Source organism: Ursus maritimus, unplaced genomic scaffold, assembly GCF_017311325.1.
Source record: "Ursus maritimus isolate PB19 unplaced genomic scaffold, ASM1731132v1 scaffold_9, whole genome shotgun sequence".
NCBI lineage: Eukaryota > Metazoa > Chordata > Mammalia > Carnivora > Ursidae > Ursus > Ursus maritimus.
Genome location: NW_024427107.1, coordinates 9,444,401 through 9,471,599, shown reverse-complemented (window position 1 = coordinate 9,471,599; position 27,199 = coordinate 9,444,401). Strand labels below are relative to the sequence as shown.

The following is a 27,199-nucleotide window of genomic DNA, read 5'->3' as shown; positions in this document are numbered from 1 at the left end:
ATTCTTAAAATGCAGTCAGTTCTTAGATTTGCCTCATTGGAATGTCCTTTATTTACAGAAGTAAATGCAATTCTAACACATTAATTTAAATCATTGTTTTATAAACCAGAATATGTTTTAAGTATTAAGAAGCTCACTGTTGAAAGCAGTGGTTTTCTACTCACCTGCACCTTTACATACCTGTATGATGAATCAGATTTATTTTATATTTTAATTTTGTTTCCTAGTAAGTAAAATTAGAAAATTTGACCTTAGCATTTTATCCTGTGACATAGCTTTGGTTTATAATGAAGAGAAGAGTGATCTTTTTTTGTCCTTTTGGATTACTCATCTCAGCATTGTTTACATTTTATAATTACTAGCTTATGATCTATCATTATTTCCAGGTTTCTTTTTTATTATTGATCAAAGGTATATTTTAGATGATTATTTTTCTAGGACATCGTGTCTCTTAGCATTCATCAGTTCTCTCTTTTAAGGCATATTTAAGTCCATTGTCACTTTTCTCCTCTTCTTATAGTTGATTGTGTTCAATTCAGTGTTCTGTAATGGTGTCGGTTTATTTTCACACTGTAGATCTACTATTTTTTATAAATATCATTAAGCTCTAAATAGTTTGTTTCTTAGTTTCTTTATATTTCTCTATATTTGGATTCTCTGTCTTAGGCAACAAACCGCTTGAATATTAGATTGGAAAGTACTTGAAGATAAGATGTTGCTGGAATTTCTTTAAATAGTATGTTTCCATTTTACAGTGAAATGCTTCAAAATAAAAATACTGATTTACCTACTTTCAGTTTGTGCGATTTAGTCTGAAATGTTTTTCTCTTTTGTGTTTTCTCAGGTGGTGTTTTTTTCTTCCTAAATTTTTTAATTGTCATCTATTTTTGGTGCAGATAAATACTGAGGAACATGTGGATGCAGCTGATCAAGAGGTTATCTTATGGGATCATAAGATTCCTGAGGACATCCTGAAGGAAATAGCCACCCCTAAAGAGGTACCGGCAGAAAGTGTTACTGTCTGGATCGATCCACTTGATGCTACACAGGAATATACAGGTAACTTTACATTAGAATTCATCTCAAACTTTAGATTGCCATTATATATTGAATAACCAGAAGAAAGGCAGGTAGTATATACTTGGTGGTAAATACTTTACTGATCTTACACAATTTTTCCAATTAGATTTTAAGATAGACGACTGGATTAACACAGTGCGATATGAAACCTTTGGACTGGATCAGTTATTCTCAACCTTTCCCCCTAATCCCAAAACCAAGTACATTGTAGCATACTCCTATTGGTGACAGGGATTCACTGTATCACTGAATCTTCAGTGAAGGGGTATTTTTAGCAGTCACAACAACAAAATGGTTCCTTTTGGAGACCTATTTATTGAAGTGTTTGTTTACATATTGAGTTACATATTGAGGTGTGAGTTCGGGTATTTATTTATATAGCCAGAATACAATATTTACTTGTGATTTGGGGAATTTAGGTTTTATTGCGTATACATCTATCTTTGGAATTCAGAATAGTAAATCCTAGGCACCCAGGGATAATTAAATAGCAAAACAGAATTACTGCCCTCATCTCCATTTTCTTTTGTTTTTTGTACCTAGCCCTAGCTCAGATTTCATTTCTGTAGCTCCTCTGTCATGCACTGTGTCTTACTTAGACGTATTCAGTTCTTCCTTCTTCTCTGTCCTGTTGGTGTATATGGTAAAGTTAATTGCTTATCTGTGTGCCCTCCTTCTAGTTGGTAAGTTCTTGGAATGTGGGCCTTATAAATAAAAATTTTTCCTAAACCAGAATTGCCCTGATCATGTAATAGTGATAATATTTAGTGAGTGCATCCCTTGTGCAGGGACTGTTCTAAGTATTTGACTTGATTTTTTAATTTAAAATTTTAAATTATTTATTTGAATAATTTTTGTTATTGGTTTTTTGTATTTTTCTTCATAGAGGATCTTCGAAAGTATGTCACTACTATGGTATGTGTGGCTGTGAATGGTAAACCTGTGCTAGGAGTGATACATAAGCCATTTTCTGAATATACAGGTAAGAAATGCACTAGAGCTTTTGAGAGTTAATGATGTTAAATCATTTGTCAGTAGTACTTAACCATCCTATCAGAGTCTCAGCTGTAGCTCAGTAATTATTAAAGTCAATCCCCTACCATACCTCACCCTTTCATTGGATACAGTGAGGATTTTGTCATTGGTAATGATAATATATGATGAAGCAGAGCTTTCTAAACTTTCTTTAGAGGATAGAAACTGACTGACAATGAGAGATAGTATTGAGGAACACAGTTGGGCACAGACTTACCAGCAGCTGAGTTCCTCTCTGTTTCTCTTGTGCTGTTGCTGGGGATAAGGTCCAGGGCTCTTACTTACACGTTGGATTCCATGTGGGTTTGAGATCCACCATCAAGGAGCCTTAGCCAAATCTGTTGTCATGTCAGGAAGTAAGCTCGATATTGTGGTGGTTAGGGGCAATGGCAACTTGGCAACCTCAGCATCAAAATTGGATGGTGTTACATTGGAAGTCTTACTAATCAGGCTAATCCTAGTGTAGCCCTGGACACTCTTCAGAGATCCATTTGACCCTTGCCTACCCCACCTTCTTGATGTAGTCATGTTTATTAGCTTTGTGCAAATGGCAGGTCAGATCTTTGATCGTCACGTTGGGAGTGTTGAAGACCATGTCAGAGAGCTTCCCATGCAGCTCAGGATGACTTCGCCCAGAGCCTTGCCAGTACTAGTGGATACTGGCAGGACATTTTGGTATCACCACAGCCATTATGCTGTAGTTTGCCAGAGAGGCTAGCCATGGTCTTCTGAATAGCAGTGATATTGTGGCCTGTGGTTACAGGTCCAGAATGATGCCATGATTTGTCAGGGTGGAGAAGTTGAGGGAAAGAGTTAGTGGTTTAAGCAGTATCACTGACAGTCTGAAGTGACTCATCATACTTTTAATTAGTCATTCCCATCAAGAACACGGGGCAAGGATTATGGCCTTTTGGCTCCACTGTTCTCTGAGGTTCTTGATGTTGACAGTATCCATTTTGCCAGTGCCAGCGTTGAAAGCAGCCCTAATGACAAGGTGTTGTGGGTTAAATAATGTCCCTCTCAAATTCGTGTTCACCCCTGTATTCATTTCTTAGGGTTGCCATAAAAACAACAACAAAAAAAACCCTACAAACTGTGTGTCTTTAAACAACAGATATGTAGTCTTAATACAGTTTTGGAGGCTAGAAGTCCAAAATCAAGGTGTTGACAGAGACATGATCTCTCTGAAACCTATACGGGAGAATTTTTCCATGTTTTTCTTTTAGTTTCTAATAGTTTGAAAGCAGTCTGTCTGTTCCTTGTCTTGTGAACACATCGCTCCACTCTCTGCCTTCAGCACCTCATGGCATTCTGCCTATGTATCTGTGTCTCTGTGTCACTTCTCTTCTTATAAAGGCACCAGTCATACTGCATTAAGAGCCCACCCTGCTCTGCCATGGCCTCATTTAGCTAATTACATCTACAGTAATCTCATTTTCAAATAAGGTCAGATTCTGCTATGCTGGGGATTAGGTGTTCAACATATCTTTTGGGGGACTATAAACCCATAACAATCAGAACTTCAGAATGTGACCTTATTTGAAAGTCAGGTCTTTACAGATATAATTAAGGTAAGTATCACAATGAGTTCATCCTGGATTAGGGTAGGTCCTTAAGTCAACGAGAGTGTCCTTATAAGAAACCGAGATTACAGAGACACACGGGATAAGAGGATGGGATGGTAGAGGCACAGATTAGAGTGATGCATATAAGCCAGGGAACACCAAAGATCGCTGGCAGCTGCTGGAAGCTAGAAGAGAGGCATGGAATAAATTCTCCCTTAGCGTTTCCAGAAGGAATACCAATACCAATGGTTTCCAGAAGGAAATCCTACCAATACCAGTATCTGGATTTTGGACTGCCAGTACATTTCATAAACTGTGAAATGTGTGAGCCTTTAAGACTGAGAAAATAAATTTCTCTACTATTAAGTCATCGTGTTTATGGTAATTTGTCATGACAGCCCTAGGAAACGAATACACCCAGCATCCATACAGCTCTGTCTTCTACCCCACCCTTCGCACTGTGTCTCAGTGGTGTGGCTGACACTGCATAAAAAGGCTGGCTGTCAAGTGGACAGAAATGGAGACAATGTTAATTTTTGATTATTCTTAAAACTTATTTGCTTTCTAGAATACTTTGTGTCCCAAATTCCAGCTCCTCTGAGATGGGCCGAACATACACTTGAGTGTTGGCTCTGTATGTCAAGACCAGATCTGTTTTGTGTTAATCTGACCCTATATCTTCTTTTCATAATTCAGATAGTTTTTACAGTTGACAATTTGATGAACTATAGAAGATTTATGTCATTATTCGGACAGTGTGTCTCAAAATTAATTACATAATTGCTTTATGGTTTGGGGATTGCTTTCACATGTTTCCTTTAATCCTTACTGAATAAGTGAGGGTATAGGTTAGGCTACTAATTTAGGCTGCTGTAATACATTGCATCAAAATACCAGAGGTTGAACAAGATAGTTGATTTCTCTCCTCTCTAACAGCCTGTGTGCAAACAGACCAGGCATGCAGGCTGTTCTCTCTTGTTGCTTCGCTGTGCTAAATTTTGGTGCCCCCTTCTGCATGACTGAGGATGGCTCTCTGCTTCATCCACATTTCACCAGTGAAGAGGATCAAAGGGGAGACATGGAGGACATTTTCCACTGAGGGTTTTGACCTATAAGTTGCACACATCACCTCAGCTCACATCCCATTGACCAAAACGTAGCTTGGACCCAGCCGCAGGGGAGGCTAAGAAATGTGGTCTTTATTTTCAGTAGCCATCCAAGCATCCAGTTCAGGGATTCTGTCATTTAGGGAAAATAGGGCAAGTGGATATTGGAGTATAATTTAACTTAGTATTGGTACACTTAGTATAACACATGAGGGAGGGGTACATTTACTAATACTCCCACTTACAGAAGAGAAAATGAGACTCAGAAGTTTGATATATTTCTCAAGGTCATCCAGCTAAATTAGAGGAGGAAGCAACCTCAGGAATTTTATGCAAATCAGTATTCACACCACTTTCATAATAACTCCACAATTCCCAACATTTGTATGGTGGTTAACTATTTGTAGTAAACTAAGGTATCTCATTTGAACCTTGTGATAACTCTGTGAGACAAAGATAAATGTTTGTTATTTTTGTTTTTTACAGATGAGAAAAGAGGCTTAGCAAAAGTTCTTATGAAAGCCACATAGTTCAAAATGTTATAGCAAGAACTAACCACTCCTTATTAATATCTCACATTTGTTTAGTATTTTCACAGTTTATGAAATGCATTGTCATAAATTCATTTCAGCCTCAAAATAACTCTGGAAGGAATATAAAGGAGGAATTATAGTGACTTTCAATTAAAGAAAAAGAAAACAGGCATATAAAGGTTAAGTACAGGGCTGAAGTCTTTGAAGTCTTCTCTCACTTTCTTTTTTCTTTTTTTTTTAATTGAAGTATAGTTGACTCATTCTTTGACAGTGTTCCTCATTGCCTCATATCAGTTAGGGTTGCATTTATCTGTATATAAAATAAATCTGATTACAGTAGTTAGACAAGTGTAGGTTTTATTTTTCTCACCTAGTAAGATGGGCAAAGGGCAGGGGGGTTCAGTTTATGATACTGTTAAGCACCTGACTCCTCTTCTTTGCTTTTTGTCTTAGAAGGTAGCTTTTTGCTTACATACTTCCAAAGATGGATGCTTCCAGTTTCCATGGCTCTCTTCCAGGCTGGAAGAAAGGGGAAAGAAGAGGGACAAAAGATTTATCCCAGATAGTCTTTGTATTAGGAAATAGTAACTTGAAGCTCTCTGCTCCATCTCATTGGCCAAATGTCAAATGGCCCCCTCAGCTATAAATAGCCTGCTACTCCAGAGACAATTAGAATCCTAATAAAGGAAATGAGGAGAAAGTTGATACTGGATAGGCAAAGAGATTCACATTCTTTGGGCCCTAATTTCCACATCTGTTCATTTTAGGGGTGGGAAAATAAGGATCATAAAATGCCCATTTAAAAAAAAAAACCAACTTTATCCATAAGACTATGTATCCTCTCCCCCTAGTGTCTTACCTCCTCTAAAATAAAAAAGCCAAAAGTTTCTAACTTAGGAACAGGTTGTGTTCCAAAATGGTTTCTCTAAATTGTAATAAAAAATGCCCTGTTCTTCTGTGATGCAGCTGAGTTGCCCAGTATGCTGGAATGAAGGTGCTTGCTAGTCAGCAAACATTCCAAAAGAATCAGTAAGTCCTTAATTAGGTGTAAGTTGACCTTCTGTTCCTGGATCGAAGGTTTGTTTGGCTCGTGTCCTCTTTATGGACTGTTTTTTTCAGATCCAGACTGTATATTGATGTTGGCAGAGTACCAGCTATCAAGTATTATGTGCCTACCAGAATTTAGCTACACTTAACTATAATGGGACTAGATAGTATTGTTGTTGGCAGCAGGTAGAGAAAAACTGATCAAAATCCTTTTCAGACTTAATTAGAAGTAATTCACTGAGTTTGAAATTCTAAGAAGCAACAGGTACTCACATAGTATTTTTAACAAAGTAATGTATAAATGTTTAAGTGTAATATGTTCATGCAGTAGAAATTTGTAGCTAAGTTATAGTCTTAAGTGTGTAGCAAAGTACAGGTTTTTATTTCCCACTGGACTTTTTTTTAGTATATCCTCAAATAGAATAAACACATTTTGTTAGCTGCTATTTTACCTTTTCATAATTACCTCATCATCGTCATTTATTTAAGCACCTACTGAATTTTTTTTAAAGTGCTTGAAATAATTTGTCCATGTACATTTTAGGACAGAATTTATTGAAATTCTGTAACATGAAATATATTTTTAAAATACTAAGTTACTAATTCTTACCTAAAATTATTCTGGTACTATCAATGAGCTATGCTGTCTTTATTCTCTTACACAATACTGACCTCTAGAGATGTAGCCCTGTAAGTTCACTTCTTAGTAAAACCATGTTTTTTCTGATCATTTCTAAAAAGAATTGAGGGGTTTTTTTCTTCTTTTTCTCATTTTTTAACTTTTATTGTGAATAATTTCAAACATAAAATTGTATAGAATTTTCATGTTCTCTTTCATCAAGATTTAACAGTTGAACATTTCTGTATATTTGCTTCCTTTTTTCTCATGTACTTCAAAGAAAATTACAAGGATCATTACATTTTACCCCTATACACTTCACTATGTGTCTCTTAATATGCTATTATTACCATTATTTTGTACTATTATTATGAATATAATAATAAAATTAACATTTATTCCCTAATTGGTCCCATTTTCACATTTCCCCCAGTTGTTTCTTCTCTCTTTTTTTTTTTTTTAAGATTCTATTTATATATTTGACAGAGAGAGAGAAACAGCCAGTGAGTGAGGGAACACAAGCAGGGGGAGTAGGAGAGGAGGAAGCAGGCTCCCAGCAGAGGAGCCTCATGTGGGGCTCAATCCCAGGACTCTGGGATCACACCCTGAGCTGAAGACAGACGCTTAACGACTGAGCCACCCAGGCGCCCAACCCCCAGTTGTTTCTAAAGTGGATTTTGCAACTGGTTACTTCAAACCAAGATCTGGTTAAGTGACATGCATTTTTTTGGTTGTTCTGTTAAGTTCTCTTAATCTAGAACAACTAACTTCCAGTCCTGTTCTTCCCCATGACATTGACTTGTTGAGATCAAATTAGTTGTTACATAATGTCCTACTTTTTGGACTCTTCTGATTATTTCCTCACAGTGTCATTTAACTTGTTTATTTTTCATCTTCTTTTTCTTATAAAGTGGAAATTAGATCTGAAGCCTTGATTGGATTAAGGTTAAGGATTTTTGTCAAAAATACGTTAGATATTCTTGACGTACTTCCTGCTGCATCATGTTATGTGACATATAAATATCTAGTCTCATTAATGATGCTATAAGGTGGTTAAAGTGGTCATAAAGATCTCCTTTTTCAATTAGTTTAATTCTCTTGCTACCAGCAAGTAGTCTGGAGAAATATTTTGGTACCATTTGAGATCAGGATTCTGTTAAACATTTCACATAATAGTTTCAAGATCTATTAAAGATGTGAAATGGGATTTTCTAATTCTGTTGTATTTGCTACATGTATTAGCTAGAATTCTTCTCCTGAAAAATTTCTTCATCAACTGGAGTTACTTGTTTATCCTGAAAAGTAGTTCCTATTATAAAGACAAAATATGTTTAACTTTTTTTCTTCACCAATTTCTAAGTAATGACTTTGGGTAAAAACTACCTCCAGGGGGAATAAATGTTATTTTTTCAGGGAAGAGCAGGCTTTTGCCTTTTTTTTTTTTTTTTTTTTTTGATATCCTTAAGGTCTCATGGATTTTTGTATATTCTGTGCTATTCAAACTACAGGTATTATTCTTTAAGTTAAATCTGTTCTCTTCATTGCCCGCTTTTACTAACACCTTTATATATGCCTTTTTAAATACCATTACATGGTTTTTTGCTTTAGGTCTCGTCTGTTGGTTCTCCCCTACGAGTAACAATGAAATCAGCTTATTTTAGCCTCCTTGACTACCATCCCATTTTAGTCAGTCATACCTTTTTTGATATGTGTCTTTCTGCTCTTCCGCTCTTCAGATTTAAATGGTATCCTTTGACTCTCACCAGTCAACTGTGAGATAACATTTACACACACTTTAGTCCCCCACCTGTATTCTTATCTTTGGTTTCCTCTTAAATCCACAGTTAAATTTATTCAGTGTTGACCAACAGTGCTTTTGCTCAAAGTTCTCCAGTCATCCTTTGTTGGATAAAGCTTGTCCTCTAATAGATTACTTCAGGACAGCTAGCTCATCCAGGCCATATTACCTGAGTTCTTACATGTTAAAAGCTTTTTCTGTAGCTTTGATTCTTAAAAGACTTTCAACTACTTACAGACTCTTTGGTTTAGCCCTCTGTCCTTGGGCTGCTCTAATAAATTACCATAAACTAGAGGGCGTAAAACAACAGAAATTGATTTTCTCACAGTTCTGAGGGCCAGAAGTCCGATATCATGTTGTTGGCAGTGTCATGCTCCCTCTAAAAACTCAAGGGAAGAATCTTGCCTTGCCTCTTTCTGGTGGTTCCAGGCATTCATTGACATGCCTTGGTTTGTAGACACATCACTCCAGTTCGTGCCTCTACTTCACATTCTCTTGGTCTGTATATCTCTGTCTCCTGTTTTTATAAGGATACCAATCATTGAATTTAGGGCCCACTCTAATCCAGTATGACCTCAACTTGAATTACATCTGCAAAGACCCTATATCCAAATGAGGTCATATTCTGAAGGTTCCCAATAGACAGGAATATTAGTACGACACTATTTCACTCACTGTACACTCTTTTTTTCTTAGTTAACTGGTAGAAACTGTTGAACTGATGTAACATCTGTGTGGATGCATGTTGAATCTTGTTGGCAGAAAAGCTGATAATACGATTTTCTTTCCTTTATAAGTAACTCGGTATTTTTGCCTGGAATGCTGAAGAGATTTATCTTGAAAGTCTAATGCTACAACTATAATGTATCTCAGATTCAGAGTTGGGATTCTGGGCAGATATCTACATAGTATGTCGCTGAGTGTGGATATTCAAGTTCACTTTTAATTTAGGAACATTTTTTTGAATCAGAGTTTTAAAGAGTAGTTCAATTTCTACTTATTTTGTTTTTCTTTTTCAGAGACTCCTAATATATGTATATTGACTCTTAGAAGTCAGTGAGAAGTCAGCGTATCTTTTACCTTCTCTCTGGTCCCTTTTATCTGTTTGCTTGTTTCACTTATTTTTTGCTTTTCGCGTGCTTGCTGTGCTTTTCGACAAATCTGTTGCCTTTGTGTGTATCCTGTGATCTAGTGCTAAGTCTTAAGTGATTTTGTCTTGTTGTTGTTGTTGTTTGCAGTTTCTTTCCTGTATTATGTGAGTTCCCATTTCATATCCTCCTATTTTTCCTCAGTTGTTTTTTTATTCAATATTTTTCTTTTTTTATTCCATAATGTTCTTTTGTTGTTGTTGCTTATTTATTTTTAATCGTCTTCCAATGTTGTGTTACAGTTTTACTCCACTATAGAAATTTTCAAGTAGCCTGAAATGTTTTAACCTTCATTCATTGTGTTTTCTTCTTATACTTTTCAGTGGACATTGCAGTTGTATATATTTCTTATTCATATTTGGGCCAGCCACCATGCATTTGGTGGGAAGGTGGTGGCAGAAAAGAAGTTTGGTTCTCAGTTCAGGAACTTTCTTTACTGTTAGAGCGAGGAGGGCATTATCTTTATTATCAGGCATCTTTTTTTGTTTTCACTTTTATTCTGTCTTGTTGGATCCTGTCTTGTTTCAGTAAGGCCCTTATCTTCAACGCCTTCTTTTTCTTCACTTCTGTTTGCTGTCTTCCAATTGTCTGTCATGGGGAAACTTTCTAAAAGATGTTGTATGTCATCTAGTCTGTTGTCAGGACTTCACTTGGGCTCTGTGTCTTCTCTAGGCCTCCTCTTGTCACTGCTCTGTTGCCACATCTCAGGCCTACTTTCAGTAGTTCTCATTTTAGATGGTACTCTTTCCTTCTGGGGAGAAATCCTGGCTGTTGTTCTCTGAGTTCTACCACCACAAGAGGCCTCCAGCTTCTTTGCACTTCTGTGAAGCTCCTGCCACATTCCCCACGCTGGGGTCAGCTGTGGCACTTATTCTGCTGATCTTCAGTATTTACTTCCCTTCTTTCTCATAAATTTGTGTTCGTGACTATTCTTCATCTCCTTCTTATTTAGCTATTTTCTCTCCTTGTTGTAATGTATGGTTTTTAGAAAGAAGTGTGAGAGGAGTCCAAGAGACTGCCATCGTCCTTGGGCAGCTCAGAAACCCAGACACTCTGTTCATTTTTTAAAATTTTTTTCCTGCAGCCAGGAATAAGTGGTAATGCAGCTGCTTTCATTTTACCTCATAGTGGACTGTGTTTTACTCCATAGTGAGTGACTGCTAGAACAACGGTCTAATTGGGATAATTCTGAGTAAGTGTATTTTCTTTTACAGCTTGGTAGGCAGTGAAAAAAACTTCCAAGCCAAGAAAAACATTTCAAGCCATTTCTAGGGTCTCCTTGTCTTCTTATAAATTTCTGTTCTGTTTTGAAATCTAGAGCATTTTCTTTTTATATTCTCTGGTAAAGCAGATGCGTAAATCTAACTCACCTCTAACTATTTTATGTTTATCATTGAAACCATGAATATATCAGAAATAGATAGGAGGAAATAGTAGGAGGAGAAATAGTAAGGAGGAGAAAATGGGAAGAGAAAATTTTAAATTTTGAATTATCCAGGGTAACTAGTTGTATTTTATGTCCTAGGTTGTCACAGGTTGAGTTCCCCAGGAACCAGACTTTTGAGATGGGGATTAGCATGCAGGATCTTTAAGAAAGAGTGCCCTTGGGATCAAAGTTGTGTAAGAGAGGGAAAGAAGCCATCCATATTAGGTACAGAAAGATGTTGAGTTGCAGTGTAATCCCAGTGAAAACTCAGCACCTCACTGGGAGATCTGGAGCCTGGGAGTTCTCAAGCCAAGTTTTTAGTAGTCATTATCTCTGGTTAGGCAGGATTACGTGGCCTTTTTTAGCTTTGTCTTAATATTTGCCTATTTTAATGTAAAAAAAATGTTAAATATTTTTCTTCCTCAGGAAAAAATAAGCATTTTGGGGAAAAACATACAAGTAATTCTGCAGAAAAGGATATTTTGTCAGTCAGCACTTGATACTTTGAGTTCCCGCTTCAGAAAGCTTCAGTGCTGTTAACGGATATCATATTTGCTTTTCAGCTTGGGCAATGGTAGACGGTGGGTCCAATGTGAAAGCCCGAACTTCCTACAATGAGAAGACCCCAAGGATAGTTGTGTCACGCTCCCATTCGGGAATGGTCAAACAGGTTGCTCTTCAGACTTTTGGAAACCAGACTACAATTATCCCAGCTGGTGGTGCTGGTACGTTCCTACTTCCCTGTAATGCCTGGGGACAGTGTCCCCAGCATGGTCAAGGCTTATGTCAGGAGAAAGTTTGGTTGTCCTGTGCTTGTGGAGAAAAGTGAGAATAGACAGTGTTCTTTGCAGACAGGTGGTCTCCTAATTGGTTATCTCTAGGGTGGGATTTCAGTCACACGTGCCTTCTCGTTAGAAATGGCCTCACAGGGGCACCCGGGTGGCTCATCAGGTGAGCATCTGCCTTCTGCTGGGGTCGTGATCCCAGGGTCCTGGGGTCGAGCCCCGCATCCGGCTCCCTGCTCCGTGGGGAGCCTGCTTTTCCCTCTCCCTCTGCCTGCCACACCCCCTGCTTGTGCTCTCTGTCTCAGTCAAATAAATAAAATCTTAAAAAAAAAGGGAGGGAGGGAGGGAGGAAGGAAGGAAGGAAGGAAGGAAGGAAGGAAGGAAGGAAAACAACCTCATAGTAGGGACAATAGTCTCACAACAGTGACTGCTGTTCCTCGAATACCACAAAAGCATCTTCATGTCAGTGATGTACCATCAATAGTGGTTTTATATATGATCTAATTTCAAAGTAATCGTGCTGTTAGCTTAACAGAGGAAGATCAGGGAGAGAAGGGAAGATCATTCAAGCACATTAATGATGCTTCAGAAAGATGCCATGAATCTTCATAAGTGTTAACTAGGATGGCAAATCCTGGGTACTTTCAACACCTCTGAACTCTTCAGCTTGCATGTCTGGATGAGCCAGAGTCTGGTAGCCACCCAGCTTACTGAATATTCTGCACTATTTTATTACCTATGTTGATGATCAGGGGTCAGCTTACTTCTTCTGAAAGGCCAGATAGTAAATATTTTTGGCTTTATGAGCCACGTGTCGACTCTCTTGCCCACTATTCTTGGATTTTTGTTTTGTCACCACCCTTTAAAAATACAGGAAACCATTCATAGCTTGAGGGTTGTACAAAAACAGTGCATGGCCTGGATTTGGCTCACAGGCCATTTGCCCACTCTTGTTTTGAGTGCTATTTAATGCGACAGAGTATTTTTTAATTCAAATAAATAACAAATTATGGTCAGAAATGTGTGTGAAACCCTTTTCACCACAGTAATAAAGGGAAAAGTAATGCTTATTAACTTTTAAGCCTAAGAGTTTTAATTTAGTGATTATATATATGTACCTTACTTAATATGACTTTATTATTTTCCTATAAGCCCTCTGTTAGTGTTGGTTAGGAAAGGTAATGTTCAGAAAACCCAGTATGCATCTGGATAAACCAGATTCTAGATCTGGTTTCTTCCGTTTGTTTTATTTTATTATTTTTTAAAAAGTCTGCCTCATTACAAAAAAGGCTTAAGTTTTTGTTATTTTGTCTTCTTTCAAATCCAGTGTTCCTAGATATTCATGAAACCCGTGGGGTATTTAGCTTCAGTATAGTATTCCATAGGAAATGAGACACAGTGAATGTATCATTTCATAGAAAACAACCACAAAGTAGATTTAAATTTAAAAGATTATAGAAGTATATTTGGTTACACTTGAGAATCTCCTCATAATTTCCTTTACAGTATATTTTTTTTGCTCATTTGGGTTTAATGTCTGCATTATTAACTTTCTTGAAAAAAGAACAAAACTATTTTTAAATAGTTTTAGATTGCACAGTTGCAAAGATAGTATAGAGAACTCCTGCCTATCCTTTGCTGTTATTTTTCACAATGTACTCTTAAAAAGTAAGCTACTTTCTTTAAAGCTTTTGAATAGTAACTTAAGTTCTATGTTTATCTTTTAGGTTATAAAGTTTTAGCACTCTTGGATGTGCCTGATAAGAGTCAAGAAAAAGCTGATCTATATATCCATGTGACATACATCAAAAAATGGGATATATGTGCCGGCAATGCCATCTTAAAAGCCCTTGGGGGGCATATGACTACCCTGAATGGTGAAGAAATCAGTTACACTGGTTCCGACGGCATTGAAGGAGGGCTCCTTGCTAGCATCAGAATGAACCACCAAGCTCTGGTCAGAAAACTCCCAGATCTAGAGAAGACAGGACATAAATAAGCAAAGGTGATCACAGGTCACAGCTCTTCCTGAGAACAGTCAGCCTGAAACGCTGGGGGCTTCAAAGCATCGGTGGAGACTCTGCATGGTTACGGCCATCCGAACTTTTTAAAGTATTTATGAAGCATCAGAGACTTATTTTCCCTGTAATAGGATGCAAGATCAGGGAAAGTGGGTTGCTTCGTGTCTCAAGTATTGTCTTTATTTTTGAGACTATTTTCGTACGGTTGTCATACACAAGGCTCATATATATATACATATATATATATGTATACATATATATGTATATATATATTTGTGAATTAAAATCTATAGCTGAGTCTACATTGTTATGAGTCACCATTTTCACACAACATCATGAATCTTCACTATTTGTTAGTACTTTCATACAGAATTGGGCTGAAGAAAGGATTGATTTTGTGTAGATTTAATACTACTTTACAATTGTATTTCATTGAAAATAAAGTAATTGGGGGTTTTTACCCCTAATTCAGATGGAAAGCACAAGAAGCCACACATTCATTAATATGCAACAAATGCTCTATTTATCTGTTGTTACTGAATATTTCTTATGGATTAAAATAGAAAAAGCTTAAATTGTTTTTTTTTCTTTGAAATTTTAATAACAGATTCACCAGCTAGTTGAGAATATAGCTATATGATGATTGCGTTGTAATTGTAGTTTCTGTGTGTGTGTTTTTGTTTGTTTTTTGTTTTGGTACAGAAAAGTGTATTTGTACCCATGGGTTCAACCTTTCTGCCATCTTACTGTTGATTTTCATTTGCTCTGTGGACAATGCATGGTCCCATCCTTTCCCTCCTGACCAACATTTAGTCTTTAACACGTAAAGTTTGGATTAAGGTTTCAGGGTTAGCACTAGGATTTTGGTACATTTTCTCCTTAGGGATAAATTATGCACTATAAGAATATAAATTATTCTGTTAATTGAGTCATTTGATATTACACAAATGGAGCTAGCTTTTGTTATATTCAGAAGTTTTGTTTTAGTGCTTTTTAAAAACTTTGCCAGGTTTGTATGTAGAGATTCTCTCCTTATCAAGAATGATTTATGGTTACTTTTACCATTAATAAATGGATCTAACCTAATCTCAAAGTAGTAACTTTTAAGATACTTTAAAGTTTCCGTTCAGACTGAAACAACAAAGGTTAATCTTACTTTTTGGTTAATTTTTGTTTTAATTTAGTAGACAGAATCTGATTGGAAGAAAGGTGGTGGCATATTCACCGTGTCACTGTAATTAGAACCTTGCTTTATGACTTTCATTGGGATGTTGAATTTCTCTCAGTGTGTTATCTGGAAACTTCGTGTAAACAATACCGTTATTTCATGTGACTTTGATGTCCTTGTATTTTATTACATACTGGTTAGAGGGGGAGGGGATTGTTCATTGTTTTCTTTGTTTCTTTCTTTAAAACGACTTCCCATTTCTTTTCTTATCTTGGAGGTAAAATTGACCAAAGAATGGACATCCTCACCTGGTGGAAGGTGCATACGACTTGAGGTCTGCGTTTTACACGGGCCTTTCATTCCTTTTTAGGGAATTGAATCTAGTACAAAGCACATGTTTCCACCCAGTCTCTAGCAACTGGTCACAAACCTGATAAGAGTAGTGGGCCTCAATAGGTAGGATTTGGTTCAGTGAAAATTCATAGAAAGTTTTGGTATTTGGAACACTTGATATTTAGACAGGACTTAGGGAGTCAGAACAGGATATTGGAGGAGACCTCATCTTTTTTACTTTTCAATGAAACGAGCATACTTTTTTCCTCAGGAGAGATGGCAGAGGCATATACTGTTTCTAGAGTCTGTGGTATAAGTATTTATTTTAATTGTAATGTGTCAAACATGGGGCAAGAAGACTGGTGTATTAAGAAATGGCATTTAGTTGGAAGTTTTTTTTTCAATATTACACGGAAACTTTCTAATTTAATGGAAATGAAACTAGATCATACTAGCAAGCATGATTGCTTTGGTTTTATTTTTAATTCCATTAATCTGCATGTAGATAATGACTGTGAAGGGCTTGTGTTGTGTGCAAAAATTGAGATATTGGCTGATAGTTAAATGCATTATTTTTATAATTTGTTGGATATTGTCTAGTTACTAATGGTTTTTAAGTGCTTTTATAGAAAATTCATTTTTAATTTTTTTGTTTCTGAAAGTCAGTATACATTACAGAACTAATATAAGTACAAAGGACAGTATTTATATTTATTTATGTGAGACATTATTGTGCCAGAACATACCAGTAAAACACCATGAATAAATAAAGGCATGTACTATCTCCCAGAATTACGTAAATAAAATTACTTCTAAAATGTAGCAAAATAACTAGAGTTGAACTTTTAGCGAGCCTCACCTCCCCAACTCCTGGTCTTCCCTTTCCATTATCTTTGCCCTTATTTAGAACACAATGTTCCCTTAAACTTTTGGGTTTTACACATCACATTTAGTGATAGTGGTGGCATCAATAACTTCACTTTAGCTGTCCCCTTGCTCTGCCCTTCATCTCTACCTCATTCCCCGGCCCCCCAGCCTGCTGATGTTCTTCTGTATCTGCCTCTCTTTCTGGACCAGTACTCTCCTCCAAAACTTAGTCCCTGAATTCTCTGCTAGACCTACTTCTCTCCAGAATGACTGCTGAAATCTTATGGTAGAACTGAGTTAAGTTCCTGGTCAGGGAGTGAAGCTGGGCAAGAGTTCTGGTTGACCATTGCTTCTCAAAGACTGTTCTCAAAAGGTAAAGGAAAATCACCTTCAAAACCACAATGATTTATACAGTCAAGTCTAATCCAGTGTCTTTACAAAACATTTCTTAGATCCTTTCTTCACAGAATGAAAATGCAGAAAATACAAGAATTAGGTATATAAGCCTGCTTAAGAAAACTTGCTTTTTCTGTTAGCTTTCATACTTATGTCCCTATTTCAGTTGAGATTACAAAGGGCCTACAAGATGAATCATATTTGGTACTCAGTTGTCCTCTTTCCTCTAATTTTAGTGTTTTTTTCTTGATTTTAAATCAACATTCAAATGAATTGTTTATGGCTGTATGATGAAGCTAACAAGTGTTTTGGTTCATGTGTTTTAAGTAACAATTGTGCAAATTCTGTTTGCTGGGTGCTCCCTTTGAATATTGTGCAAATGGGTGAGAGGAAGTAGGGGAGGGGCAGTGGCTAAGAAGAGGGTGGGAAGGAGGAAAGCTCCAGGGAAGGGTAGCAGAGGGAGGATGCAGAGCAAACATCTGCCTTGAGCCCTAGGATCAGAACTCTGCCCTTGTCCCAGATGTTTAAAAATTGGATCTCAGGCTTCAAAGGTGACAACCATCTCTGATAGCAAAGCATAAGTAAAGAAAGCTGGGGTGCCACCACCCCCTGTTCTCAGAAGCTATCCAGCTTGCTTCTTGATAACACCTTGAAAATGGCCTTATGGAGACAATCTTTGGCAGGTTAAAAATAGAAACTACTTGGGTTATTCTAGCCACAACTATTTATCTTGGCTATGTGTTGACTGGTCCTGGATAGAACCTGATTTTTCATTTTTGATCTCGGTTGAATTTGTGGTATATTATTTTCAGTATATGCCTACAAAAAGTCTGTCTCGTAACTGTTGTATAAAATAAACCTAATCTATGGTTTCATTTTTATCCTAAAAAAAAGTTGTGCCTTAACAATAGGGCATTGTATGTTAATAAGGGAAAATAAAATCTTTTTTTAATAGAAGGGGAAAATAGGAACTTTTTGCCATTAAAATTTAAGTTCTTTTAACATTTTTAATATTAGAGTTGGGGAAAATTCAATAAAGTTAAATACAATTGATATAAACTTATTTTTGCATAACCTAGCATTTACGACTAAAGTACATTTTTATAAGAACTGGCATCTTGATGTATATAGGTCTGAAATGATACTTCATCCTTTGGTTTTTAATTTGAATTAATACAAGACAGGATAGGGTACATTTTTAAAAATTTTTTCTTTTAAATCATTTTAGTGTGATGTATCAGTTCTAGTCCTCTGAGTTGCTTCGGTTTCTAAAGATAGCTATTCATGGTACCATATCAATAATTTATTAATGCTAAAAAATACTGTGTGTAATGTAACTTAACAAACCAGAACAGTTCCTGGATTGAAGAGGGGAGGGAGGGGATTGGGGGTTTTGATTAGCAGTTACTAAGAGGGCAAGAAGAATTGAACTTTGTATATCAAAAGAAGGTTTTGGTTTTATGAGGTGCTGTTTATGTAAGTTGTTTATTTTTATTTATCAAAGCCTGGCAGGTATTAGCATTCCAATTTACTGTTGGTTTCTGTTTTTAAAAGTTATTTTTAAAGTTGGATGGTGAATTAATTCTGTGGGAGAACAAGATTTATAAGTAGCTTTTTTTTTTAGATAAAATAATATAAGCCAAACTTAGAAGTTAAGGCTGATGAATAATATTAAAGCAACGTTACATGTTTGTAAGTGTTCCCTAAAGTATTATAATTAAGGTAATTTGTGTAAATTGCAAAAGCAGAAACTGTGATGTTTGATTAATAGTATTGTTCCATTAAAATTCCTCTTGAGATATGTTCTACACATAGTAAGTTATTATTCAGGAAAGACTTGCTCATCCTGTATTTTTTTAAATAGGAAATACAGCATGCCAAGTCATCATTAGATCAGTTAGCCTAGAAAGACTTAATCTTTCTCCCCAAATTATCTCTTCTAAGCTCTCTTGATCATTTATGCTGAGTTGAGGAGTTAACATTTAAGGACTTTAATTCATGTGTAAAAATACGACTTCCAGTTTTCCTGTAGCATTACATCCTCCACTGGCAGGAGCCAAAGCTAGTCTTAAATCTAACAAGAGAGACCGTGTTCCGCCATGATGAACTGTGGTGCTCCCGATGGATTTTTTTCCCCCACTTGATGATGTTACTTAAGCTACTAGATGTAGCGGGGTTGAGTTTACACTAAACTATGAAATGGCGTTTCCTGTTCATGTCCCTGCCTCTTCAAACTTTGTTTTCTTAATAGACCTCACTTCCTGTTGATCTCTTTCTTGTAATGGGCTAACATTGATGAGAGGAATTCAAATAAAAATAAATACCTTTGAATACTCCTGCCCCATTCACACATTAAAAGCTGTAGAGGAGCTAGTCCATTTCCTGTTGCCAAGCCATGTTTAGACACCAGACTTTTCTCTTGGCATGCTATATCCTGCCTCCCTTACTCATAGCACCAAATTTAAGGGGGTCCTGACTTTAACCTCCACTGAAAAGTAAACTCTCCTCCATGTTTTTAGAGCAGTTATTTTGTACCTCACCTCTAGCACTCATTTTTATATGTGCTGTTGTAAACTTCTTAAGGACAGGGATTGTGTCTTGGTGATTTTTGTATTTCCACCTCAACCCCAGCAGCTAGCCCAGTGTCTTGAATAAATAGGTGCTTAATATATGTTGAACTAAATTGAATAAAGGAGTACTACTAGCATAAGCATTTTTCATGCCTCGGTTGTGTAAGCTGATTGTTTTGTTGACTCTGCAAATATTTATGATTATCACCCCATGCACACTAAATTATTTTTAAAAGTTTGGTTTTCTTTCCTTTAGATACTACCCCTGGACATTTAGCTCTAGGAAATGTGATTGCTTCCAATGAAATAACTATCCCAAACTCTCTGCCCCTGGATATACTTTGCCAAACTGAAATTTGAATTTTCTGAATAAATTGGTCATGTCGGAAAGAGATGGTGTGCTGCATCTGCTTTTTCCCCACGCTTTTTCTTTCTTTTTTTAACTAGGGTAACATACACATACATGAATTTGCCATTTTAACCATGTGTAAGTGCACAATTCAGTGGCATTAAATACATTCACAGTGTTGTACAGCCGTCACCCCCATGCTTTTGAAGAACCCAGACACAAACTCTACCCATTGAGTCCCTCTCCATACCCGCTTCACCTCAGTGCCTGGAACTATTCTGTTTTCTCTCTGAAAATGCATCTGCTTTTGAACAAATTTTCTGAGATTCTCTCACCATGTACAGAAAAGGCATCTGTTTGAGAAGGGGTGTACAAGGCAAACAGTCATTACAAAATTACATCTTGCATTCTTTATTAGATTTGTTTAAGATGGAGGGAGGATAGAAAAAGAGCAAAAGAAGCAAAGACAAGGACAAATTTATAGAAAGGTAATAGTATAGTGAGAAAGAGCTCAAGGCTTTTGTTTTCCTCAACTCTTATACGTGATAAAAAGACGTCATCAGCCCCACATTATGAATTTGATCATTTCATATCCTTGACTTCTGCATCAGCAGATGTATATTATTTGTTCATATAAATAAATAATAGAGAATTCTATTCTGCATCCTAATAAAAATTAGGATATAGACCATTATTTTAAAAATTGTTTCTAAAATCTGAGTATTTTGAAAGCACAGAAACTTTACTTTGAAATATAGTTGACACAATATTACGTTATTTTCAGGTGTACAACCCTGATTCTACAACCCTACATATTGTGTTATGCTCTCCACAAGGGTAGCTACCGTCTACTATCACCATGTGCTATTATCATACCAATGACTACATTCTCTATGCTCTACCTTTGGGATGGGTCTGTTTCTGCTTTTTGTTTGTTCATTTGTTTTTTTTATATCACCTATAAGTTAAATCATATCGTATTTGTCTTTCACTGTCTGACTTAGCATAATACACTCTAGACCCATCCATGTTGTCACAAATGGCAAGATCTCATTCCTTTTTTATGGCTGTGTAATATTCCACGGTGTATATACACCACATCTTCTTTATCCGTTCATCTATCAATGCACACTTGCATTACTTCCATATATTGCCTATTGTAAATAATCCTGCAGTAACACAGGGTTTCGTATACCTTTTTAAATTAGTGTGTTCTTTTTCTTTGGGTAAATACCCAGTAGTGAAATTACTGGCTTATGTGTATTTCTAATTTTTTAAAAAAATAAGTTTTTATTTATTTGAGAGAGAGAAAGAGCACAAGTGGAGGGAAGAAGAAGAGGCAGAGGGAGAGGGAGAAGCAGACTCCCCACTGAACAGAGAGCCCCATGCAGGGCTTGAGCCCAGAACCCTGAGATAATGACCTGAGCCCAAGGCAGATGCTTAACCAACTGAGCCACGCAGGCACCCCTGTGGTATTTCTATTCTTAAATTTCTGAGGAAACTTCTTGCTTTTTCCACAATTGGTGCACCAATTTGCATTCCCATCAACAGTGCATGAGGGTTCCTTTTTCTCCATAGCTTCACAAACAGCTTGTTATTTCTTGTCCTTTTGATAGTAGCCATTCTGACAGGTATGAAGTGATATCTCCTTGTTTTGATTTGCATTTCCCTGATCATTAGTGATGTTGAGCAGCTTTTCATGTGTCTGTTGGCCATCTGTATGTCTTCTTTGTAACAATGTTTTTTCAGTTTCTGTGCCCACTTTTTTTTTTTTTTAAGAAACACTGAACATTAGAGCTGGAAGGATCCTTTTTTAATTTTAAATTCCAGTATAGTTAACAGACAGTATTATATCAGTTTCAGGTGTGCAATGTAGTGATTCAACACTTCCATACATCACCCAGTGCTCATCACAAGTGCCCTCCTTAATTGCCATCACCTATTTCACCCATCTCCCACCCACCTCCCTTCTGGTAACCATCTGTTTGTTCTCTATAGTTAAAAGTCTGTTTCTTGGTTTGTGTCTTTTCTTTGTTCATTTGTCTTTTCTTAAATTCCACATATGAGTGAAATCACATGGTATTTGTCTTTCTCTGACTGACATATTTCGCTTAGAATTATACTCTCTAGCTCCATCCATGTCATTGCAAATGGCAAGATTTCATTCTTTTTTATAGCTGAGTAATATTCCATTGTAAATATATAGCTCTTCTTCTTTATTCATTCATCTATCGATGGACACTTGGGCTGCTTCCGTAATTTGGCCATTGTAAATAATGCTGCTATAAACAAAGGGGTGCATGTATCCCTTTGAATTAGTGTTTTTGTGTTTTGAGGGTAAATACCCATAGTGCAATTACGGGATCATAGGGTAGTTCTACTTTTAACTTTTTGAGAAAGCTCCATACTGTTTTCCATAATGGCTACCCCAATTTGCATTCCTACTAACAGTGCAAGAGGATTCCTTTTTCTCCACATCCTCACCAACACTTGTTTCTTGGGTTTTTGAATTTTCCATTCTGACATGTGTAAGGTGATATCTCATTGTAGTTTTGATTTGCATTTCCCTCATGAGAAGTGATGTTGAGCATCTTTTCATGTGTCTGTTGGCCAACTGGATGTCCTCTTTGGAGAAATGTCTGTTCATGTCTTCTGGCCATTTTTAATCAGATTATTTGTTTTTTAAGCATTGAGTTGTATGATTTCTTTATATATTTTAGATATTAACCCCTTATTGGATATGCCATTTGCAAATTTCTTCTTCCATTCAGCAGGTTGCCTTTTTGTTTTGTTGGTTTCTTTCTTCGTGCAAAAGCTTTTTAGTTTGATGTAGTCCCAACAGATCATTTTTGCTTTTGTTTCCCTTACCTGAGGAGACATATGTAGAAAAATGTTATTAAAGCCAAAGTCTGAGATATTACTGCCTATGTTTTTTTCTAGGAGTTGTACGATTTCAGGTCTCACATTTAGGTCTTTTGTCCATTCTGAGTTTGTTTTTGTGTGTGGTGTAAGAAAGTCTGGTTTCATTCTTTTGCATGTGGCTGTCTATAGTTTACCCAGCACCTTTTGTTGAAGAGACTGCATTTCCCCATTGTATATTCTTGCCTCCTTTGTAGTAGATTAATTGACCATATAGTGTGGGTTTCTTTCTGGACTCTATACTGTTCCATTGATTTTGTTTCTGTTTTTGTGACAGCACCATACCGTTTTGATTATTATAGCTTTGTAGTATATCTTAAAATCTGAGATTAGCACAGAAACATTTTTAAATGTTTTCTTTAATAACTTCAAGGATTATTTTCTTTCTCCCTTTTAACTCTTTCAGGGTTTTTTTTTTTTTAAAGATTTTATTTATTTGAGAAAGAGAGAGAGCACACAAGCAGGTGCAGGGGTAGAGGGAGAGGGAGAAGCAGACTCCCCACTGAGCAAGAAGCCCGAAGCAGGGCTGGATCCCAGGACCCTGAGATCATGACCTGAGCTGAAGGCAGACACTTAACCAACTGAGCCACCAGGTGCCCCTTTGGGAGGCTCTTATTAGGAATATCATTTCAGAGTTCCCAAAGTACTTCAACATAGATTCAACTTTTCCCAGAAGAGGGGTGACCCTGTGAGTGCCAAGTACCACCTGATATTTCAGAGATTATATATGGTTTTTTATTTTTTTGCAATTTCTGAGAATTTTAACTTGTCTTGCTCAGTTTGGAGCTCAGATCATGGAGGGGGAAAAAAAACAACAAAAAAACATGATTCACATTGAATTCACTGATGGAGTCCAGCACCTCACATGGTCTCCATTTACTCTCTAGAACTTCTATCCCTTCCTCCCAGCCAGTGCTGTTTACCAGCCAATCGTGCTTTGGGGATTAACATGAGAACATCAGGAAACAAAGGAGTCCATCTTGTTGGACAGAGAGCAGAGTGGTTTCTTTCCCAAACAAGATTTCTGATCATGAAACAAGATTTCCACAGCTCTGGTGGGAGTTCTTCCCAGATAAGTACTGGGTCAGATCTTATTTCACAGTAGGAATGCAAACAGCACATTTGTGAAAGTTTTTCTTTCTGTTTTCAGTGAATTTAGTTCTCTAGCTGGATTAAGATCTTTGGTTACATCAAATCTCCAGTTGGCAGAAGACCAGACCTAATTTTTCAAAGAGAACATTGTCATGGAAAATACTTTTAAAAGTGGATGTAATTTTGCCTAAGCAGCTGTTAGTAGGTAAGCAGCAGAGTGTCACGGGGCGGGAGGAAAACGATCTTTCTCGAATACACTTTTTATTCTCTGGAGAAGTGATAAAACATTCCTCGGTGTGTCAAGCGGTTGTTTTGGACTGCAAGCCAAAGGTCCTGGAAACCTCAGGGAATTAAATATCTCAACAAAAGGAAACATTTAAAATTGTAAAGTATGTCAGACAACAAAATGATACTGCAACTAACAGTAAGAGCTGAATTTCCAGTAGTGATAGGTCACCCTCAGCCCTGGACCCCTGGAAAGTGACCGGGTAGTTCTGCAAAACTTGTGACCCACGTTTCCTATGACAGTTGGGTTATCAAGCAGTGTGAGAGACAGGAGTTGGGAACCGCCAGAGACGAGAGCATTGAGTAGGAAAGGTCACCGCTGGGACTCCTGTCTGTTGCAGCAGCGCCTCCATTTGAACGCCCTTCTGTCTCTCGTTAGCTCTAAGGGTCTTGAGCAAGGCACTCAGATGTGAAGGAGCCATAACAGCAGTACCACCCACAGGGGTGCTGTGAGATGAAATGAGGCAAAATACAGAACAATCTGAGAATAGTTATGCAAGCCCTAAAGGATGCACACTGTCCCAGCTCAGCCCCCTGAGTTTTTTTTATGGTTGTCTGATTTGAAGGGTTCTGCTCCGTGCTGTATTTATTTGGCAGGACTCTCTTGCTCTCTAGAAACAAAAACTAACTCAAATTAACCTAAGCAGAAAACGAATTATTGGCTCAAGTGTCTGAAAAAGACGAAGTCAGGGATGATAAGATGGACCGTTTCGATGATATGGTCATTTTTCTCCCTCATCTCTCTATCTGCTAGTGTGTTGTGCCATCCACTCCTATAGAGTGTCTCGCTCCACAAAATGGGGAACATGGCTGTCAGTGAGCCCAGATCCACATTATTCCAGCAGTCCCCACATGCATTCCAGCAGTCCCTACATCCTATACTAACTTTATAGGAAAATCCTGGAAAGGACGGTGATGGGTTTGGTTGGGACACATGCCCTTGCCTGTCCTAAACCATCTGTCCAAGGGACAAGCCAGGGTCTGTTAAGAAAAGGAAGAAAGTTGGACAGAGGAAACAGTGGCTACTAAAATCTAATCTAGGATTTATCTGTGGGGATGAGGTGAAGGAACTTCACTTATCAGCCAGTGCCCAACTTTGAAGAGCAGCTGACAACTGTTGGCCCCTCAGATTTCTCACTTGTTCTTTACTAATTGGAGGCCCAGGTCTCAACAACACCTCAGCTCTCCCACAGCAGGCTGTGCCCTCCATTGCTTAAGGCTGTACAGGCCAATTCCTTGGCACCTTGTTCTTCTGTGAGGGATTGGCCTGGGGAGAGGCAGAAGATACACAGATTGGCCTGCACCCCTGTGTTTATGCTCAGAATTTACATCCCTTTCAAGATCTCTGATCCTTCTTCTTCTGTAGATTTCCAGGAGTCGAGGTAAAATGTCATTACTACCATGGTCTGAGTGGTTGTGTCCCCTGCTGGTATATAGAAACCTGGCAGAGATCAATGGACAAGGCAGAATGCAAGTGGGAAACCGTGAACACTGCAGGTTTGAGTGTGCTGAGTACTGGGTGCCCAGAGGCCAGAGTCCCTGTTTTTCATGCTTATCCCTAGTGTTGGCATGAAGGGTTGGCCTCATTCTGGCAAAAGGAGAATGTGAGGTCCCAAGTTCTCTTGTGGGCTTTCAATATGGTGGATGAATTCAGATAAAGTCTTAGGAAATATGGAGGTTGTAAAAAAAATGAAATACTACAGATTTGTCAAATCTAATAATTCTTAATCTAACAGGCAAAGAGTAAGCATGAAAGAGGCCTGTGAAATGGGTAATAGACGAGGACAGGAATGCCCTGGAGTCAACATCAGCCCTCCTTTGGGAGAACTTGAGTCCATGGTGAAGCACTGTAGAAATAGAGATGATATTTCTGATAAGAGCCAACCACAAGAGTTAAGAGGGAACCAGAAAACACTCCCTTAGGGGTTAAGACATTCAAAGATTCTGTGCTTTCAAAGCACTAACATTGAGAAGTAATTTTTTAAAAATGACTTACATCCTAAGAATTCTTTATTATAACGGGCAAATAAAAAGGCATTTTTTAAAAACTTGGTTATGGGGTGCCTGGGTGGCTCAGTCAGTTAAGTGGCTGCCTTCAGCTCAGATCATGATCCCAGGGTCCTGGGATCGAGTCCCACATCAGGCTCCCTACTCAGTGGGGAGCCTGCTTCTCCCTCTCCATCTGCCTGCTGCTCCCCCTGCTTGTACTCTCTCTTTCTTTCTCTCTGTGTGTCAAATAAATAAATAAATAAAATCTTTTAAAAAAAATAATAAAAACTTGGTTATAAATTTGTTCATTTAATATTCTTGACTTCTGTGTTAGGAATTTCTGAGATTGTAAAAATTCCAGGGAGGTATTCCTTATCCTTAGAAATAAATATTTTGTTCAGTTCCATGAACTCAGTTGTTTTATACCAATCTGAACCCACAGCCCTGAATAGTTGGAGTCTTTGCCCTGACTCTTCTGGTTACAGGGAATAAAATTACAACTGCATTAGTTTGCCATGACAAAGTTCCACAGACTGGGTGTCTTCAACAACAGAAATGCATTGTCTCACAGTCCTGAAAGCCAGAAGTCCAAAATCAATGTGTCAGCAGGGTTGGTCGCTCCTGAGAGATGTGAGGGGAAGTCTGTTCCTTAGCCATCCCCTAGTGTCCGGTGTTTGCTGGCCATCTTTGGCGTTCCTTAGCTTGTAGAACATCACTCTTCTGATCTCCACCTTCTTCTTCACATGTTGTTCTCCTTGTGTGTGCCCGAAGTTCTTGCTTCTATAAGGACACCAGCCATGTTGGATTAGGGGCCACCCTGCTCTAAGATCACCTCATCATAACTAATTACACCTGCGAAGACCTTATTTCCAAATAAGGTCAACATTATGAGATAGTAGGAATTTTGGTGGGGAGGCAATGAACCTCCTAATAATAACCTAGGAAGAACTAGGATAAGGGTAAAAATGAGATAGAGGTTATGTAGAAGGAGTCTAAAGCCATGGGAGTAGCATTTCTAGTGCCAGAAAGAGTTTTCCATGATCTTAATCCTTTATGAGGTTTTTGTTT

General features: G+C 37.6%; 1 protein-coding gene across 1 annotated transcript in view; it reads left to right on the top strand.

Annotated features, from left to right (window-relative positions):
• Positions 1-19,883, top strand: part of BPNT2 (3'(2'), 5'-bisphosphate nucleotidase 2) — a 36,481-nt gene extending 16,598 nt beyond the window's left edge. Inside the window, exons 2-5 of the mRNA XM_008706759.2 lie at positions 897-1,059; positions 1,967-2,062; positions 11,921-12,082; positions 13,870-19,883. Coding sequence (XP_008704981.2) covers positions 897-1,059; positions 1,967-2,062; positions 11,921-12,082; positions 13,870-14,141 — 693 coding nt within the window. The 3' untranslated portion in view covers positions 14,142-19,883. The remainder of the gene's footprint in view (positions 1-896; positions 1,060-1,966; positions 2,063-11,920; positions 12,083-13,869) is intronic.
• Positions 19,884-27,199: the final 7,316 nt, after the last annotated feature.